The sequence below is a fragment of the Corylus avellana genome, chromosome ca1 (genome assembly GCF_901000735.1).
Source record: "Corylus avellana chromosome ca1, CavTom2PMs-1.0".
Lineage (NCBI taxonomy): Eukaryota > Viridiplantae > Streptophyta > Magnoliopsida > Fagales > Betulaceae > Corylus > Corylus avellana.
This window is the reverse complement of record NC_081541.1, coordinates 29,748,541-29,768,956: the sequence shown is the minus strand read 5'-3', so window position 1 is coordinate 29,768,956 and position 20,416 is coordinate 29,748,541. Positions and strand designations below refer to the sequence as shown.

The following is a 20,416-nucleotide window of genomic DNA, read 5'->3' as shown; positions in this document are numbered from 1 at the left end:
AATATTCATCCGTTACTTGCACATTTGAGTATCTACTAATCTTGTGATGATATTCCAATTTCAGGCTTCTGCATTTATTATTACCTACCCAGTTAATAATGCAATTGATGAAGTAGGCAATGAGAATGGAAAAGCAGTGGCTTGGGAAAAAGCTTTCATACAGTTAGCAAAGGTTTGAGTATTGTGCATCCCTTTGTTGATTGTTTAATAGCTATTTTGTGTTGCGTGTATGTTTGTCATGTAGATATTATGCATTACTTGATATGTAATTGTCTCCCTGTATGTTGCACTTCTATTCTTTAACTCCATGTCATAATGTGTTATTAGACTCCCATAGCATTATATCTTTGATGCTTCATTTTTCTATTAGTAAAATATTTGGTGTAGTAGAATTAGAGGTGGAAAAGACCCCCTCTTGTAATTGTTCCCTTTCCTCCATTGAATAGACAAAAATAAAAGTTTGTATTCCTCTCCTATTTAAAGCCATGTAAAAGGTATGGAACGATTATTATGGAATAATACAATTTCTCCTTTCTTCTTCTCTTCTCATATGAGAAGAAAGGTGGTAGCATTTTTTGAGAAGAACGATTATTATGGAATAAAACATACCCCTAATCCCATTGTCTACAACCGAATCAAAAAACTCTTATCACCTTTCTCAACTTGACAGCAAATATGCTCCACTCTCTGCCTTTTTGGCCCTCCGGAACAATGATGAAGCCACGCTGCCCTCCTCCATATTCTGCCAATGCCATGTATTGCCCATAGCTATTCGTTTGCCTCTGCGCAATGTAAGCCCTGCTTCCAACCCTTACCGTCCTTCAAAACTTTCTTAACTTCTCCCCGTTTAACACCTCCACTGTAGCCAACAACCACACCACACAATTCTTTCCCAGAACCACCGTCCGGGTAACCCACCCCTCTTAAACCCAAACACCTCTCTTCTATTGACAACTTGAAGGTTTTTGTTTCAGCATAGAAGTAACTAACACAACCAATGACAATCAGACAAAACTTAAAGCTGACTAGTACTGAAAAGGACTGATCCGTAGACCTTTTCATTTTGACTCTCTAGCCATGTGATCAACCTAGTTGTTGGTTGACAACATCAGATTGAGATTTGAATGGACCCCATTATCCCTCTAAAAAAAGGTTACAAAGCTTCCATCTTACCTAGGAAAGGAGTCACTCGTGTTTCTCATGGTGCTGCCATTTACTGGTCTGGGAAGGTGAACATGATGTTTCCATACTGATGTTATTACATACCTGGTAATGTGGTACAACTTCAAATTAGAAGGAAAAAAAAAAAAAAGAAACAAAAAAAAGGAGGGACAGAGCCAGTCTGCATCTGCATTTGGATGTAGGCTCTGGGCACTTCAATTTATTAGCACAAAATCGATGTTGATTCTTAAAGAACCAATGAACAATTAATTATCAAGGAAAAAAGGTGAATGTGCATTCTGTTATCTCCACCACTATGTTTACATGTTCTCCATATCTTGAGATTTATTTATTTATTATTATTATTATTTTTTTTACTGATTACAATCATATCTACTCTCCAATATCCTCTGATAAGAGGAGGCCCCCGAGGGGACCTTAGGATTTATTCTGTAAGACTCTTTCTTTGGGCAGCATCTTCAGATTGTAGTTTTTGAATTTTCATGCTTTTTTAGATCTCTTCTCCACTACTTGCTAGGCTTCTCTCTTGTATACTTTCTGTATACTTGGGTTGTGCTTTTGCGCTTTTAAATGAATTTGCGATTACTAATAACAAAAAAAAAGTTTGTCTTTTGCATGATTTAGCTGCTGGATCCTCATTTTCTTGAAATGCTTAATGCCTGTTAAAATTTGTACCAAACACATTGACAGGAGGAGCTGCTGCCGATGGTGCTGTCTAGCAATCTTACTCTTTCATTTTCATCCGAAAGCTCAATTGAGGAGGAACTGAAAAGGGAAAGTACTGCAGATGTTATAACAATAATAGTAAGTCATTTGAAAGTTGGTATTATCATGTTAGTAAAGTGGTTGGGAAGAATAATTTCTGTCACACGTTCTTGTACTTGAGAACTAAATTAGTTGATCATCATTACTTGATACCGCACTTTTGTCTAAACAAGTGATTTTCTTTTAATTGCTTTTCCTGTTCATGTCCAACTTTGTATCAGGTAAGCTATCTTGTAATGTTTGCTTACGTATCAGTGACCTTGGGAGATGCATCTCGTTTATCTTCCTTTTACCTCTCATCCAAGGTATAGTTTTAGAATTGCTCAAGTTTTCCTTGATTCCATTTATTATGTATATTTATGGACAAGTGCACATGTGCCTGTGTTTTTGCATTTATTTTAACTAGTATATAACCCGTGCTATGCGCGGGATTCTTCATTATAATTTAATTTCAAAACTTAAATGCATCTCATCTTACTTTTCATTATAAGTTAAAATAGGTGTGAAAAATCTATCACGCATCTTTTAATGAAAATACATACTAAAGGTTATACAGCAGTACATTACTGAACATGTATTTTTTTTTTGAAGTGTACCAAACATGTACTTAATGAAAAGTATAAAAGAAAAAAAAAATAGCAAGAATGAAACTTGAATTCTGACTATCACAATATTAATAAAAAATTAGTAGGAAACTCTGATATTGTTTTGATAAGTAAGAAACTTTGATATTGTTGATGTAATACTTATTATATTGTAATACATATAAAACCCATAAAGTTCTAATCATTTTAGAAAATACAGAGTAAAATAAACAAAATCTTCTCTATTCTTTTTAATACAAAATAAAACACATGTTTCACTCAATATTTAATGCAATCAAATAAATTTCTTTCAACACTTTCAAAAAATGCTAGAAAATTCGAGTAAATCACAAAAACGAAAAAAAAAAAAAAAAAAAAAAAAAAAAAAAAAAAAAAAAAAAAAAAAAAAAAAATCCAATAAAATATTCAAATGAATTAAAACATCAAATTTTATTGGTATGATACCTATTATATTTCAATACAAATAAACTTTCTAGAGAAACAAACATAAAAATAATCAATTTACAGTTGTGAGAAATTTATATATAGATACAGAAAGATAAATCCAAAAATGAAGAAGTATTTTGGAAGGAAAATTCTTTTTGATTACCTCTTCAAAAATGAAGAAGTATCTATGTATCTATTTATACATAGATATCCTAGCATATAACTCGCGCTATGCGCAAGGTTCTTTATTATATTTGATTTTAAAAATTAAACGCATATTCATTGTTTTTTTTCTTACAGGCTAAATTAGTCATGTTAAAAAATAATCATCGCTCTTTCAATAAAAAGACCTACTAAAGGTTATATTTAAATACAAATAAAATTCACATAATTCTGAACATTTGAAAAAAAAAAAAAAAAATCCTTTTTATCAATACAAAATAAAACAAAATCTTTTAATCAAGATTTAATGCAATCAAATAAATCATCTATCTTATTTCAATACAAATAAAACCTATATAACTCCGAATATTTAAAAAAAAAAAAATACAAAGCAAAATAAATAATTTTTTTTTTTTTAGGAATACAAAATAAAAAATAAAAAAAATTCAACTGTATTGAGTGCTTAATTTAGTATCTATTTGTCTTATATTGCTTTAAAAAGTAGAGAACAAAACAAAGACACTTAAAAATATGCTTGAAAATCCGAGTAAATTACAAAAAAAAAAAAAAATCGATAAACATTCAAATGAATTAAAACATAAGACCTTTAATTTTAGTTTAATTTATATAAATTAGAATATGTTCAAATATTGTTGGTCTTAGAAAAAAAAGGGTTAAGAAGTTGAATTTTTAGGCCAATAGATTTTGTTTTTGTTAATGTTGGAGAGTGGAGAAAGAGAAAGACAAAGGTGGAGAGAAAAAAGAGGAAAGATGTTAATGTTGGAGAGTGGAGAGAGAGAGACATGGAAAGAGAGTGAAAAAATTGGAGAGAAAAAAGAGAGACGTGGAGAGAGAGGAAAAAAAGGAGAGAGAGAAACAAATATATGAACCGGTTCAAGAGACGGAGAGATGTGGAATGAGAGTGAATGAGTTGGAAAAAAAAAAAAAAAAACAAGAGACGTTGAGAGAGAGGAGAAAAGGAGAGATAGAGAGAACTAGAATATGAACCCGTTCAATTTATAAAAAATCGGTTTGGTCTTTAAAAAAATAGGTTCATGCCACATGTCGCGATTTGAAGGCTCTTCAAAATAAGGTTTCGGCTATTATATATGATATATGATTTGATTTGTATTATTTGTTTCCTTATTTGATTTGGACATTGATAATACTAAATTTATGAAATAATTTATATATGGAAAACTCTTGAAATATAATTAAACGTCATTAATTACGCTAATTTAATGACCCTTTTTTTAAGTAAAAACCGGTTCACTCTTAAAAAATCAGTTCACAAATTATGCCTTAAAAAACCGGTTTAGCATTAAAATAAAAAGGGTTCACGCCACATGTCACAATATTAAGACACTTCTGAGAGTGATTCTGCTTTTATATATATGTATAATATATGATATACGATATGAATTATATAAGTACTAGCGTGTGACTATTTACGTACTGTCTCTGGAGTTCAGTCATTGTTATTATTAATCATTGTGATAATATTATTACTGCTACTGCTACTGCTACTGTTGCCAATATTACTTTGACCTCTTGTTGTGGGTCCCCATGTTTTGGAGTATAAAGTATATGATGAATAATTTCATGCCATGTGGTGACAAATATTTTTCTATTTGAAAACTCCAAAGTCTTAATATCTTCTTATCTTCAATTTTCCTCATATGAGGGGATATCCAGAAGATTTTTCTTTCTATGGAAATGATGTGTTGATTTTTTTGACTCTATATGTCTTGACAACTTGAAAATGCAAGTTTTTCAGTTTGCCAGACTTATTATTATTTTGATAACAACCAATATCATCTATTCTTCAATCTACTTATCAACAGTATCATTTGTAATTACACTAGTTGTGGTCTTTCAACACTTGTAGACCTCAGTTTTGGAAACAATGCTCCAATAGAGTGTAGCAGCTTCAGTATCCACTCACAGTTGGTTTTTTATTCATCAATAGTCTTGGTTTTCAGAGATACTCTCTGCAGTGTGATCAATGGTATAAAAAATTTCATGAACTTACACAATCTTTTCCCTTTCAGTTTGAGGTTTTAAATCTCTTTGACATGTTTGCCATCCTTTTTATTTGTTTATTGTTGCTAAATTGAATACCTGGATTCCTTTTTCTTTTTTCATTTTTTTTTTTCATTTTTTTTATATGGAATATATAGGTCTGTATCTACATATACATACATTCTGCACGCATGGATATATGCGATGTTTGCTTATGTACATGCCACATAGACCCCTTTAATAACTTATTCAATAAATTACAGTTTAGTTTTCAATATCTTTTTTTTATTGTCTTATGGTTTACAGGTGCTGCTTGGTCTTTCAGGCGTTTTGCTTGTTATGCTTTCTGTCCTTGCATCTGTAGGATTTTTCAGTGCCATTGGAGTTAAATCCACGTTAATCATCATGGAAGTGATTCCTTTCCTTGTGTTGGCTGTAAGTTTTTTGTCTAATTATTTATGATTGCTAGTTTTGTGTTAATAATGTTTTGCTAAGGGAGTTCTGTCCTAGATTGATCTTAGTTGCTATCATAGTAGGATGGTATATTGTGATCCTAGTTTTTTTGTGTCAGTTTTACTGTCATTATATGACATCCCCAAGAATCTTCATATTTATAAGTTAGAATCATGGAGAATAAGTCACTTTAGTGGAATATTAGTAGAGGATTTATGTACCGATAAAATACGTGAGATAAACTGACTAGTAAAATACTCGGGCCATAGTAGGCAAATAATAAGGTGAACATGCATAAACTCTATCAAAATTCAGCCGGTCAGACCAATAACGTAAAAGGCCACAGTTCAAAAATATTCTCACTCCACAAAAGAGTGCTTGCTGCACTTCCGTAGGGACATTAATTATTTAGAAGAATTTCTTGTGCCTTGAAAGAATTGATACCCCTCTAGATGAAAAAGAGAAAAGGGGACTACATGCACTGAGCGTTAGGGCCTCAGAGATTTTTTTTTTAAAAAAAAAAACCTTCGCAAACAAAATAAAAGGAGTATACAAAAAAAATCTGTTTGATCTTGATCTCTACCTGTCATTAGGTTTGGGCTTAAACAAACCCTTAACAAGCATGCCTGAAACTCTTGGACCACCACTGTTTTACAGCAAGTTGATTATGCCAGACAAACCTCCTTTCTGTTATTTCCTATAGTCTTATATTTTTGTGATCTTGAAACACTCTCTTCTTTTCCATGTGTTTGTGTGCATGAGCATGCATGTTTTTGCTTGTTTGATAACTTCTTTGTGCAATGACAATCTTATACTTCTTTTTCCCCCGAAATTAGGTTGGAGTGGATAACATGTGTATACTGGTACATTCTGTGAAGCGGCAATCATTGGAATTACCTTTAGAAGAACGAATAAGTAATGCACTGGTTGAAGTTGGTCCATCTATTACACTGGCCAGTTTATCTGAGATTGTGGCATTTGCAGTTGGAAGTTTCATTCCTATGCCAGCTTGCCGTGTCTTCTCGATGTTTGCAGGTTGAAAATTTTCTCCTATATTTTAACAGTGTTGTTTTGAAATTTTTGTTTTGATACTACTTTGACCTTTTAACTACCTGTTTTTCTGTAGCTTTGGCTGTTCTACTGGACTTTTTTCTGCAAGTTACCGCCTTTGTTGCATTGATTGTTTTTGACTGTTTGAGAGCTGAGGATAACAGGATCGACTGTTTTCCATGCATAAAACTTCCTTCATCTTCTGTTGAACCTAACGGAGGTATTTGTTTAAGCTTGATTTCATTATATGATATTGGTCAGATTTCTTTTCTGGTATAGAAACAAATTTAGCTTGCACTTCATAATGTTAATTGTACATTTTTCCCGCTTTTGTGATTCTCTATTAGCTCTGATAGAATTACTTCAATGAAGTGTAGGCATCAATGAGAACAGATCTGGATTGCTTGCGCGATATATGGAAGTAAGTTTTTTGGTTCAATAATAAAAATCGTGTTACTCGACTTCATCAAATTTGTGAATGCCGTTAGAGTATGTGTTGTGTATTTATTTACTTTTGATTACTTTATGTTTCGTGTCGATACTATCATGGTATTGAGATATTCTTCCAGTAAATGTTCAATCATATATTTTTCTTTGCTTTTCATCTATAGATTAATTTTATTTGTTATTTTTCTTGTAGGAAGTTCATGCACCCCTTCTTGGACTTTGGGGAGTTAAATTTGTTGTCATTGCTGTCTTTTTAGCTTTTACTTTGGCAAGCATTGTAAGCTAGTTACATATTGGTGGTTTTCTTTTCCATCTGCCCACTGTTATTATTAAATAACTAACTTCCCATGCGTTTTTGACCCTTATAGGCATTATGTACAAGGATTCAACCTGGTTTGGAGCAGCAGATTGTTCTTCCCCGAGATTCTTACCTGCAGGTTTAAGTTTGTTCTTCTGATTCCCTATTACTTTTAGAAATGTGCTTTCACTGGAATTCTTACTTCTAGTCCTGCCTCTTATCTTAAGTTTTTACGTGTCAGGGGTATTTCAATAATGTCTCAGAGTATCTCAGAATTGGACCACCTTTGTATTTTGTTGTAAAGGATTACAATTACAGGTAGATGTTTAAACATTGTCTTATTGCCATCTTTCTGTTTTGATCTCTATATTTTTAAGCTTAATTGTAAGTCAATTTTTGGATCATTTCCAGGCTAGAAGATTAGTACATGTGAGAGAAGTAATGCGTAAAATAAGTGGCATTAAAATATCCCATGTAAGAAAGCAGGGGTTATTAAACATGTCACCAATGAGCCTATGTTAAATTACAGGACACTAACTTATTCTTTAGAATGGGTTCATCACAGAAATAAGTGGATTCAATGCATAACAAAAAAATGAAGTGGTTGGAAAACGTTGCAATCTTTGGGAATGTTGCTATGCCCTTGAATTGGTTTAAAATAATATGAGAATCATAGCTATGTCTGTTAGTTGGACTAAATTGCTTCCTTAATTTAGTTTTGGAATTGTGTTGGTGCTCCAGTAGATGACTTTAGTGATCAGTTTTTAGCTTGTGTTGGGTCAATGCTATCTTTTGGTGATGGGGACAATAATGTCCCCTAATATCAATTTACATTAAATAATTGTATTTTGATTTGAGATTGGTGGTGAGGAGATTGTAGCATGATTTGTGATTGGAGGCACTCTTCGGACAGGAAGCCCAACAAGAAATGGGTCAAGGTGTTTTGAAGGATATATTGGTCTAAAATATGAGAGGCATGACCCTGGATATAGTTTAATGAAGAAAAGTTGTCTAGTGACCCCCAAGTGGATGAGTCAAGTCTTTCTTGAGTTGAGAAGTTGTCAAGAGTTTAAAGTTAGTCAGATAGTTGAGAAAATCCAATGCTTGATGCAGAGAAAGTAGAAATGTCTTGTCTTATTTCTTATGAACACCTTGCTTGATCTGATATGCAATGACTCTCTTACTCAGCTTGGAATCAAGGGAAACAAACCAGTTATGCTCCATCAGCCAGTGTGATTCAAACTCTCTTTTGAACGAGGTAGTACAATATTAGTTTTCTTTTCAAATTTGTTGTCAAGTATCATTTTCTGCACGTCCATAAATGTTTTAGATTTATATTAAGAACTACTCATTCAATATGCTTACTATCTTATTTATCAAGGCGGAATTTTCAAAATTGCATGTATTAAAATGTAGTAATGCTCTACGATTATTGTGTCATCTTTGTCTTAGATGCTGTGAGAATTTGCAAATTTTAGTCCGTGATAAATTTGTTGTATTCTTACTCGTGTGTGTATATTCCAGTTATTTTCTTTTTCTATGGAATACAATGTTAAACTACCACTTATCTTAAAAGCTTAAACTTATAAGAAATGGTAATTTTAATCAATACTTCAACATTCTCCCTCACGTGTGGGTTTAAATTCCCTTTTAATAGGTAGGGCCTAACACGTAGAATATTTAATTAAAATTAAAGATGAATTGATGGAGACAAAGTTTGAACTCAAGGCTTTTGCTCTAATATTATGTTAAATCACCACTTATCCCAAAAGCTTAAGCTTATAAGAATGGGTAAATTTAACTACTACTTTAACAGATAGAAAAAAGGTTCTTTATCCTTTCCCTGTATGAGACCATACGATTATGCTTACATCTCTTTCTCCGCTCTTCTGCAGATTTCACGAGCATCTTTAGTTCCAGAATCAACCTACATAGCTAAGCCAGCTGCCTCATGGCTTGATGACTTTCTTGTCTGGTTGTCACCAGAGGCTTTTGGTTGTTGTCGGAAGTTTATAAATGGTTCTTTTTGTCCACCTGATGATCAGGTTGGTGCTTGTGGCATATAACAGATTACTACTGGTGTTTAGTAGGAATCTTCCTTCCATTCATGTTAACCAAAAGGGCTCTATTTATCATCAGTGTTTTAGACTTCATCCATAGCTTATAAACTTCTATTCTCTTAATTATCATTCTTCCATTGTAGCATGATTCTTTATTAATTTTACGCGTTTTGACTTGTATGAAATTGAATTCAACCTTGTTAAATACTGTTTACTGAACTATGTGTACTATTAGATTACTGAAGCAAAGATATTTCTTTCTCCAGCCTCCTTGTTGCTCACCTGATGACGGTCCTTGTGGCTTCGGTGGAGTTTGCAAAGACTGTACAACGGTGATGCCCCTCCTCTCTAAACAGCAAGAAATGTTATCACTAGTGTCTAGTACTTAAATAGGGGGATGTACTTTTGGGTTGTTCTTATCGTAACTCAAGGCAGTGCAGAATATACACAGTAAAAAAAAGGTGAAAAACTAATATTTTATGCTGTTTGCAGTGCTTCCGCCACTCAGATTTGGTTAATGATCGACCATCTACAGTGCAATTCAGGGAGAAGCTTCCGTGGTTCCTCAATGCACTGCCATCTGCTGATTGTGCAAAGGGTGGTCATGGGGCTTACACCAATAGTGTGGATCTGAATGGTCTGTAAGACTAACATTCTTTTTCTTTCTTTGCAAATTAAGCAATTGCTTGTTATTGCAAATGCATCAACCCTTCTTATTAGCGGAATATCTTAACATCAAGTTATTGCTTCTAACCTACTTTCAGGTTATGAGAGTGGTGTTATACGAGCATCCGAGTTTCGTACCTATCACACCCCAGTTAACAAACAAGTATAGCAGCCTCTTTTGTTATATTTCAGCTGTAGGAATGAACTTTATTGGGCACCCTTTTTTGATCTAACTGTGATTTTCCCCAGGGTGACTATGTCAATGCAATGCGAGCTGCACGGGAGTTTAGCTCTAAAGTTTCTAGTTCTTTGAAGGTTTGCATTCAACCATGCAGTGTTACCTGTTAACCTCTTTTGGAAACTTTGGTTTTTTATATGTGGAGATTGGAATAGGATGAATTCCTTTCTGTTGTTTACGCATGCTGTTACAGTGAGAGTAAAAAAAAAGGAGAGGGAAAAGCGAAATGTCAAGATTAGGGTTTTAACAAAGCAGAGAGGTCTAGTACTTTTTTGGTCTACACAATCTATTGATATATAAGAACAAATACAATATTCTGGAATATGAAGACCTCTAGGAACATCATATAGGGACACCCCATAGGGACATCTTATAGGCATCTCGAATAGGGACATTTGCCCTTTTTTTTTTTTTTTTTTTTTTTTCTAACACTCCCTTTAAGCTGGAGCATATATATCATATAATTCCAGCTTAGAACACATGAACTCTAACCGATTACGAGACAAAGACTTTGTAAAGACATCAAGTTGAATTGGCTGCAACCACATTGAGCCTGCCGAAAAGGAACTAAACCGGCTGAAAAACCACTGGAACCGGCCGCAATTCCACGAAGCTGGCTGAAAAAAATACATGAATAGGTCTTTTGTCCTTCCAGACGATCGGAAACATGCTGAAATAGACCCAAAAAACACACAAAACCAACCAAAAACAACAAACTGACCAAAACACTACTTGAATCAGCTGGAATATGACAGATCTGGCCAAGACAGCACCGGTACCAGAAAAAACTGGACTGAACTGACCAAAAAACTACCAAAATACCTGTCGAAAAACCACCAAATTAGCCGAAAACCAAACTGAACCGGCCAGAATCATATTATACCAGTCAAAACTCACTGGGAAACACTGAAATTGGTCAAAGTTTGCCAAAGAACACATTCACTGGTCAAAGTTTGCCAAGAAAGACCTATACTGGCCAAAACAAGCTGGAAAACTCAAAACACCGGCTGAGGTTTGCCGGAAAACAGATACACGGGTCAAAGTTAGCCAAGAAACACTTACACTGGCCGATACTAACTGGAAAATTCCAACACATGTCGAAACGCAATGCTGAGTTGACTTGGATTCAGTCAATCCGTTTCAAATCTGGCTTTACCCGGTTTGGTTGGCATGAACCGGGCTATGGATCTGCTTTCTTGGTTTGGATTTGGACATGATTCAACTTCATGGGCAAACTTGACTGGGCAGGCCCAAAAGGTAAAACTGGAATAAAATAGAACCGGAATTGGATTAAATCGAGCCAGAAGATATTCTTGGTCCGGAACAGGGATAGCGTGCACTTTTAACCAAACACCGACCTTCATATTTGAATTCGACCAAAGATTTTCCTTCGACACCATAAAAGCAATAACACACTGCCGAAGACCACAATCAACCATAGCAGCTGCCACAACCTCAACCAAAACACTATCAATGGAAACCACCGACCACCACAATTACAGATGACTAAAACCATTGGAGAAATAACAGGTTATCTTTATAGATGTGGTCGACTACCGTTACACCACATAAATTGTAACACTTAACGGCTGGGTTTGTCAACTTATTGGACTCACACAAGAAATTACAAAAAAACCCGAGCACCACTTAAGAATAATAAATGATTTTTTTTTAAATCTCAAAAGTGTAAAGTTTTTTGAAATTTTCAACATAAATATTATAGCAATAACTTGAATGTAAAGTGTTTTCAAAATCTCAGTGCCCGCAAGTGCACTTAGGGGTGGACAGATTAACCGTTTACTTCTTACCGACCGCTTATCGACTGGCACTGAACCGTCACTGACCGCCAACAGACTTCCGATGGTCGGTAAGCGGTATAATTTTTTTTTTTGTCGGTTATCCAACAATTAATCGACTTAACCGAATTTTCAAGTGAATTTTGAATTTTTTCTAGTAACTTTCCTTATTGTATTTGTCCAGCTGATTTGTGGTTGTCATTTTAGTCCGTATTCCATGAATTTACTTTTTCTTTTCATTTATATCCATATTCTTTATTGATTATGTAGTTATAAGGAAGTTGATAAATTTTAACATAAAAACTTGCGAACGACAATTAACCGACTTAATTGACTACCTATTAACCAACTAATTGATTAACCAAAAAGGTCGAAACTATTCATTGTTGGTATGAAGTCGGTTAAATAATTGACTTAATTGACTTTTACGAATTAGTAGGCGAAAATGCCCGTACCGACACCGACCGAACCAATACCCTCCCCTAAGTGCACTTATTAAATGATCAATCAGAAGCAACCGCAGTGGGAGATTTCACCAAATCACTGATAAACTTTTCCAGCTAGCACAAAGCCATTGACTGCTCTGAGGACTCTTGAACTATTACAGTGATGACGCCACCATTGTCCTTTAACCATGGGTATCAGACCGAAGGACAGAGTTTTCCTCCAAACTAGGTCAACCTAGTTTATAAAAATGCCATGTGTCCATTTGCATATGAGATGTACATGTAATTTTAAATAACATGCGAGAATCACATGTTTTCTTAATTAATTTTCTTCCAACTATCCTTGCTATTAAAAATGCATATGCATCTATCATGCAAATGGACACAACATTTTTATAGACAATGTTGAAGGAAATTTCTCTAACCTAGTTTGGAGAAAAACTCCATCCTCGGACCGAAGCCTTAAACCACAGTACTGTTGCGGATGGGGAGAAAGAAAGGGGAAAAAAAAAAAGACAACAGAAGGGATTTTTTTTTCCTATGCTTTGATACCTTGTCAAGATTAGGGTTTTCACAAAATAGGAAGGCCCAGTATTTTCTTGGCCTTTAGAATCCATTGATAGATATAGGAACAAATACAATATTCTAGAATATAGACACCTCATAGAGACATTTCATAGAGATACATCACAGGCTTCCAGAATAGGGGCAACTGTCCCTTCCTTTATAAAATGAAAAACACTTGGGGTTTGGGTTGGTCCTCTTACCATGGGACTTTGATGGCTAGAGAGAGAGAGAGAGAGGATGTGACTAAGATTGTGAGAACTTGAGCCTAGAATATTTGGCTTTTCGATTTATTTATCACTAAATATGTAGAAGTATGCAATGATCCCACTTGAACAATTAGGCAATTTGGGAATGTTGGTTTCTTTTTGAGATGTTGGAACTGTCCATTAATATTGTCTTTAATTTGGGTTTGTGGGATTGAATTGTAATCGGTTGCAAGTGTATTTTGAATGTTGATTGTAATGGATAAAAGGAATGATGATACAGTGAATGAATGAATTGAGTTGAATGAAATGAAATGAATGGATTGAATGAACGAAATGGATTAATGTGGTAGAATGTAGATTGAGCTGTTCAAGAAGTCAAGAAGAAGAATTAGAGAATGAAATGAACTTGATTATTTTTATGATGATCCTTTACATCAATATTGGGCCCTTTTTCTACAAGGTCTACACCACCTACTTCTAACAAACTTTGTAACAGAATACTAACCCAACTTGTTACAAATGGGCTAACAGCCCAACAACCCAGCTACTAATAACCCACCAATCTTACTAAGTTGATTACATGGACCCCTATTCTAGCTGGACTACATACCCACTACCGTCAGACCCATTACACATAACCACTGCCGTTAGACCCATTACATAATGTTTGACTACCAGCTATATAACATACACCACACATTTTTAAATTAGAGAGTGGCCAATATAAGCTAGTTCCATGGCCTTCACTGCTCTGGAGAATGACGTATGATGATACTTGTAGCTAAAAGATTTTTTATTTCTTGCTAATTTCTAGGATCCATAGATTGTGCTGACATCATTCCTGTTTGCTGACATTATCTCTTTGATGCAGATGCATATCTTCCCATACTCAGTATTTTATATCTTCTTCGAGCAATATCTGGATATATGGAAGATAGCTTTGACCAACATTGCTATAGCACTTGGTTAGTATTCTAGAGCATCACGGTGACCTTTGTGTACACATATACATGCACACACATACAGACACTTATAGACACGTGTGAACAGTGCCCGCATACATATGTGTTTCTATGTGTGTTCTTGTGCTGCTTATTGTGGGTATTCACTTATTTTTCTTTGTTGGACTGTGCTCTTTCCCTGATTATTAGAAAAATTATAGGTCTCAAACTTTTTTATTTGTCTTTCTTGCCTTACTCTAATCATAGTGTGTAATATGATCGCTAGTTAATGCAATTGATGCTTAAAACCTTTCAACTCCAGTCCTTTTATATCATTAATGGTATGGTTGTAATGACAATCTAATCTGTGATCTTGATTGTTAAATTAATTCAAGCAAGTCAAAACGATTTGTTTGTAGCTATATTACTGCCTTGAGAAACAGCCTTCACCTTTGTTGTTATTTGTATCCTGCTGTGTTTCTTATTATATTTGCTTGCTTGTGACACAAAACCATTACTTCTGTTATGAATTTCATGGGTTTCATGTGCACATTTCAGTTTAAAAAAATTCTGCATCTTTCAGTTTTATTTAATCAAATTTGTCTCTATCAAATCATTCATTGAATGTCTCATTTGTTGATTGAACAGGTGCAATATTTATTGTTTGTTTGGTTATCACATCCAGGTGTGAATTCTCTTGGAGCCCAGCCTTATATCTGCTAATTTCTGTTAAGTTTCACACTGTTGAAGTCACTATTTTCTTCCTATATGAATTGAATTATAGCACTTTCTTTCTGTTTTGCATTGATCTTTGAATGCAGTTTATGGAATTCAGCCATCATTTTACTTGTTTTGGCGATGATCGTTGTTGATCTCATGGTAATCTTTACCAGCACTTACTCATTTGTTTTTGTTTCTTTCTGCTTTTGGGTTGCTACATACCATTGTATTTTAGTAATCCTAATCATTAGTGTATTGATTCTCTTTCATGCAACTCTGTTAACTTTTTCTGATCTTCCTGTGTTGTACATAATTTCCCCTGTGAGTAACTTTTGGGCTTTATTGATTTCTGCAGGGTGTAATGGCAATTTTAGACATCCAACTTAATGCAGTCTCTGTTGTAAATCTTATAATGTCAATAGGGATTGCTGTTGAGTTCTGTGTGCATATAGCGCATGCCTTCTTGGTCAGTATTTTCCCTAATTGCAGTATCAATTTAAGGCTTTTTGGTTTTTAAAATTTGGTATTGAAGGGGGGCGGTTACCGCTTGTTAGGTGTGGTGGAAATACAAGTGGGTATACAACTCATAGTTGTGTGGGAATCCATGCATCATTACATACATAGAATTTGGCCTTCTACAGTCCTAACCCTTGGTGCCTTTGACTCCTAATAAATCCTTGGAAAAACTTAAACTCCCTACCCAACTATTAAGTCCCCCAGGAAGCCCTTATTATGCTGTTGCGCCAACTGACTATTGGCAAATCTTAATTAGAGTTTTTATTTATTTTTATTTTTTAATAATTTACTAATTTATTACAATCCTATGCTGCTTTTACACAGTTAAGCCATGGGGATAGAGACCAACGAGCAAAGAAGGCATTGAGTACCATGGGCGCTTCAGTCTTCAGGTTGACTATATATTTCTTTTCTCTGTGTTGAGGCGTGGTGACATTTGAAACACTGGGTAGATAAACTTCATCACTAGGCTCTGAATCTTTTAAGCATGAATGGCAACATAGGCATGAGCCACAGACTGATACTTAATATATGATGGATAGAAGTAAGAAATGTCTGATGCACCTGCTAGTCTAAGTTACCCAACACGTAGATACCCAGTGCAGAGCCTTCCTAACATAAATATTTTTAGCTTTGTAATTTCTTCAATTTATTTCTTTTTAACTATATTCACAAGTCCTTTTGCTAGACTTATTAGCATCCTTAGAAGTACTTCGGTTATGTTGCTCTCACCACAACAATTGATTAAGTTGTACTATTTGCTTCTTTTGGCAGTGGAATTACACTTACCAAGCTAGTTGGAGTGCTTGTTCTTTGCTTCTCAAGATCAGAAATTTTTGTGGTCTCTGGTTTCTCCCTCTTGGCTTTTATATAGTTTTCCTAATCCGTTAAGAGCTATGTAAAACTTATTTTTTGTACTTTGCAGGTGTATTACTTCCAAATGTACCTGGCATTGGTCCTTATTGGTTTCCTGCATGGGCTTGTGTTTTTACCAGTAAGTTTTCTGTATTTTATTTGTACCATAGCACTACACGCATTTTGTTAATTTGGAGTCATGCCTCAGCTCTGCGGTTGAGAGGGCTTTGTGATCAGTGTGTCAGAATGCAGATGTGTTTCTGTGTTATTTGCCAAGTTTCAAGAGGCCAATGTTATATACCAAATGATTCAAACTTAAGGTAGAATTCACTCTGAAACTCTGGCTTGTAAAAAGAGGGTCCTAAAGTGACAAAGTTTTTCTCGAAAGTGGGTTGGTGGAACTTCCTTCAACTTAGTCTATAAAAATGTCATGTATCTATTTTGCATGTGAGAAGTACATGCTTTTTAAATAGTAAGGACAAAGTTCAATTTTTTTTTTTTATTATTAAAAAAGCATGCGTCTCTTCTAACTTTGTTTGTTATTTAAAATGTACGTGTTTTTCACATGCAAAATAGACACATGACATTTTTATAGGCTAGGCTAAAGAAAGTTCTTCCAACCTTGTTTGGAGGAAAACTTTGCCCGGAGAGAGCTTATATTTACGTAACTAAGATTGTACGTAAGCCATGTGAGACATGTACGATCGTAGCACATAATAACAGTAACTCACCTCCATATATTGGTGTGCATGCCCTGAAAATTATTTCCCCTGGATGAATTGAGATTCTACACCAGAAGAGCAACTACCATACAAGAGGATGTCTAATGCATAATGGAAACATTTATCTTAGTGCATGGATTGCACTGTTTACTGCTTCCATGCTCTAAGTTAAACATTTACGTTTTAGATTAAGTTGGTTAAATCAATAATTACATTATTTGCTTTTGTGGTTTGCAGGTCGTGTTGAGTGTGTTTGGTCCACCAACAAGAATAATCGTCGAGAACCGCCAAGTAGATGAACCTTCTGCTTCATCAGACGTAAGCTAATTGGTATAGACGGCTTTTCTTGGGATGTCTTCTACGCTTGTTGTACACCGAGTAAAAAACATATTCCTACTACAAATTAGAGAGTTGCAATGCATTTTGCCTTTTTTGGAAGAGTGAATAGGAAAATTCATTTAAGGGAAGAGGGAATACCAAGTAAACAGGAAGTATACTTCACCAAAAAAATAAAATAAAAGGTAAGAGTAGTGTTAGACAGACCAAGATTTAAACACAGGTGATCTGAGTCCCTCTGTGTTCTGTATCAGCAACCGTATCCCATCAAATTCTTAGCCTTTCTTTTATAATCATTCAATGATGCTGTATAGTGTGTGCAGGGCTTTTATACATGAGAAACCTTTCGTCTAAAGAAAGTTTTGAGTAATTTTAAGGAAAAAAAAAAGTTTTGGATTCGACCTCTCCAAAAACCGACTTTCTTTTATAAAATTTTTTCTTCTTCCTCTTCTTCTCTTTTCAAAACAAAAGCATCATATATACTGGTTCCATTTACATTCAACTCTATAACTTTCATGTTTCCAAAATTTTCGAGCCTAGCAATTGATCTCTGAGCTATATTATCATTCAAAATGATTGGGTTTCTCAAATTTTGAAAAAAATCCTAATGTTAGATTTCCACTAGCAATAGGTGTGTGTGCATTGGCAATACAAACATTGTGAGCATTAACTGCGTAATCTATTCCTAAATAGAGCAAACCGTAAATAGAACAAACCGTTCGACTGTTTTCTGAAGCCTAACTGGAACTTGCCATTCGTTGAAATCAACGGAGTGTTCATAGCAAGCATCTCTCCTGGCTTCAGAGTGTTTGTTGTCTGAGCATGTGAAAGTTGGCACCCTATCTGAGAACAGTGACAAAAATATTGTTGTAACAGTTGATAAGATGGTAGCCATTGTGACACTCAGACTATGGGCAATGTGAGTATATGCTGTAAATGGGGGAACTATACGAGAAGTCTTATAGAGAGAAGAATAAATAAAATTATGGTTAAGTTCAAGAGTAAATTTTCAAAAACAAACGATCGTATATATAGGATCGTTTATAAGATCCTATATGAGTAGTTCATGGTAAAACCTTCTAATTATGGACATTGGAAATTTAAAAGCAACATACATATATGGTAATTGTTGGTTAGGAGGAGTGCTAAAAATGCTCAACACTCTCTTCCTCTATTGTTTGCTTAAAAAGTGTTTATTTTAAATTGTTTCTGCTTCAAAAACACGTCTGATCGCTATTAAGCATGTGATTGATAAAAAAAAAAAACTTGTAGAATTAATCTGCAAGAGAAGAGCACTTAAGCAAGTAAAATAGAACACAAGTAAAAAATAAAAGCATTATTATTATGTTATGAGTCTTCATTACTTAATCACTCGTCACAGATGAGTTATGCATCTGTTTCAACGGCTATTATTAAATCATGGATTCACTAGATTTAATCAACACTTGAGATTTCTGCATCGAGTGGCGTGGAGCAAATCTTATGCAACTACACTTGCACATGATTATATGCAAGGTTTGTTTATTCGATAGTGTGATACTACTGTAATGCAATTTTATCAAATAACAATTATATGGTGTGTGAATTGGCCAGGAGATCATTCTTGTTGACATGATCAAACATCTTAAATTGAAACTTATAATTGATGATTGTGGGTAACGGTCAAGATAACACATGGTCATTTATGTTTCTACATGAGCTTGTAGAGGAGTTGAGGCCTTATTAAATTGAGGCATTTTTTAAATTATTTATTTCCCATGATTAGAAGTCTTAAATTTTTATGGAATTTTTTTTTTAACCTTATTAAATTTTTTTTTGAGCCTTACTAAATCAGGGGCCCTTGGTGTTTGGGCCGGCCCATCATGTCATTTGAACAGTACACACTATTTACGCACCAGAAAAATGCCGTTATATATAACAGTAAAATTTTACTTGCTGACGGGCAAGTTGCGCCACCAAGGCATGGAACAACGCAGCCGCATCCTGTCGTCGCAACCTACAACGTCTCATCATCCCCGTGTATTTGCCATTTTCACACTGCAAATTATTTGAGATCTTCTTCATTTTACGCCAGTCAATTGGTTCCTTTAAATACTGCTCCCTCACTTAAAAAAAAAAAATACTGCTCCCTCAGCCTCGTAAGATGCCAAATGGCACATGAAACTTTGGGGCGCCTACACGTGGCATTCCGGGGCAACTGACCTAGCAAACAGATTTTGATATCGTTGTTCTTATAAGAATTATGCTAACATGTAGATGAGAGCTGCTGCTATACGGTTGGGGCAGAAAACATGAGTTTTTTGCCTACCAATCACCACATGACACATCAGCATTTTAAGAAAAATGCAAAAACTTAAAATGAGAACAAAACACCAAAACAAAGAACAAAATAAGGGTAGCCACGAGGAGGACCATCAGCCCCACCTAGGGTGGCCGGCGCGGCCACCCTCAGGCCACGGGTTGGCTGCGCCGGCCATCCCTAGGCCACGGGGTGGCCGCGCCGGCTACCCCTAGGCCATCTGGGGTGGCACCTTGACCACTCCATTACCACTAGGGTGACAGAGCTGGCAGCACCCCTAGGCCGAGGGGTGGCTAGGTGTGTTGGCTAAGAGGTGGCCCAGCGTGCCACTGGGAACATCTGGGGTGGCTTCGCCCTAGGGTGGCCATGAGCCACTTGTGGGGGCGAGGGGTGGCACCAGTCTGCTGGGGTGGCCACCCAACTTAGGGGGTGGCGCAGGCCACCCCATGGGCCGGGGGGTGGCTCGTCGGCCACCCTTAGAATGTTCTGGGGTGGCCTGCGCCACCCCACGTGGCCGGCGAAGAGATAGAAGGAGAGAGGCGGTAGCGGCTCTAGTGGAGGTAGGGTTGGCTAGGGCTGTGAGGGAATAAAAATCAGATGCATATGTTTTCATTTTATTTTCTTGCTACAAGTTGATT

At 35.4% G+C, this 20,416-nt stretch overlaps 1 protein-coding gene across 1 annotated transcript in view; it reads left to right on the top strand.

The window, feature by feature from the left end:
- The window catches only part of LOC132177601 (uncharacterized), a 29,857-nt gene extending 12,067 nt beyond the window's left edge, over positions 1-17,790 (top strand). The window contains exons 16-39 of the mRNA XM_059589992.1: positions 65-172; positions 1,873-1,986; positions 2,169-2,252; positions 5,469-5,597; positions 6,452-6,650; positions 6,742-6,885; positions 7,043-7,086; positions 7,306-7,389; positions 7,481-7,549; positions 7,652-7,728; positions 8,599-8,668; positions 9,306-9,455; positions 9,737-9,802; positions 9,963-10,107; positions 10,235-10,299; positions 10,386-10,451; positions 14,261-14,354; positions 14,979-15,015; positions 15,152-15,209; positions 15,406-15,516; positions 15,891-15,958; positions 16,341-16,407; positions 16,492-16,560; positions 17,381-17,790. Of these exons, the coding sequence (XP_059445975.1) occupies positions 65-172; positions 1,873-1,986; positions 2,169-2,252; positions 5,469-5,597; positions 6,452-6,650; positions 6,742-6,885; positions 7,043-7,086; positions 7,306-7,389; positions 7,481-7,549; positions 7,652-7,728; positions 8,599-8,668; positions 9,306-9,455; positions 9,737-9,802; positions 9,963-10,107; positions 10,235-10,299; positions 10,386-10,451; positions 14,261-14,354; positions 14,979-15,015; positions 15,152-15,209; positions 15,406-15,516; positions 15,891-15,958; positions 16,341-16,407; positions 16,492-16,560; positions 17,381-17,470 (2,208 nt within the window). The 3' untranslated portion in view covers positions 17,471-17,790. The remainder of the gene's footprint in view (positions 1-64; positions 173-1,872; positions 1,987-2,168; positions 2,253-5,468; positions 5,598-6,451; positions 6,651-6,741; positions 6,886-7,042; positions 7,087-7,305; positions 7,390-7,480; positions 7,550-7,651; positions 7,729-8,598; positions 8,669-9,305; positions 9,456-9,736; positions 9,803-9,962; positions 10,108-10,234; positions 10,300-10,385; positions 10,452-14,260; positions 14,355-14,978; positions 15,016-15,151; positions 15,210-15,405; positions 15,517-15,890; positions 15,959-16,340; positions 16,408-16,491; positions 16,561-17,380) is intronic.
- The last annotated feature ends 2,626 nt before the right edge of the window (positions 17,791-20,416 follow it).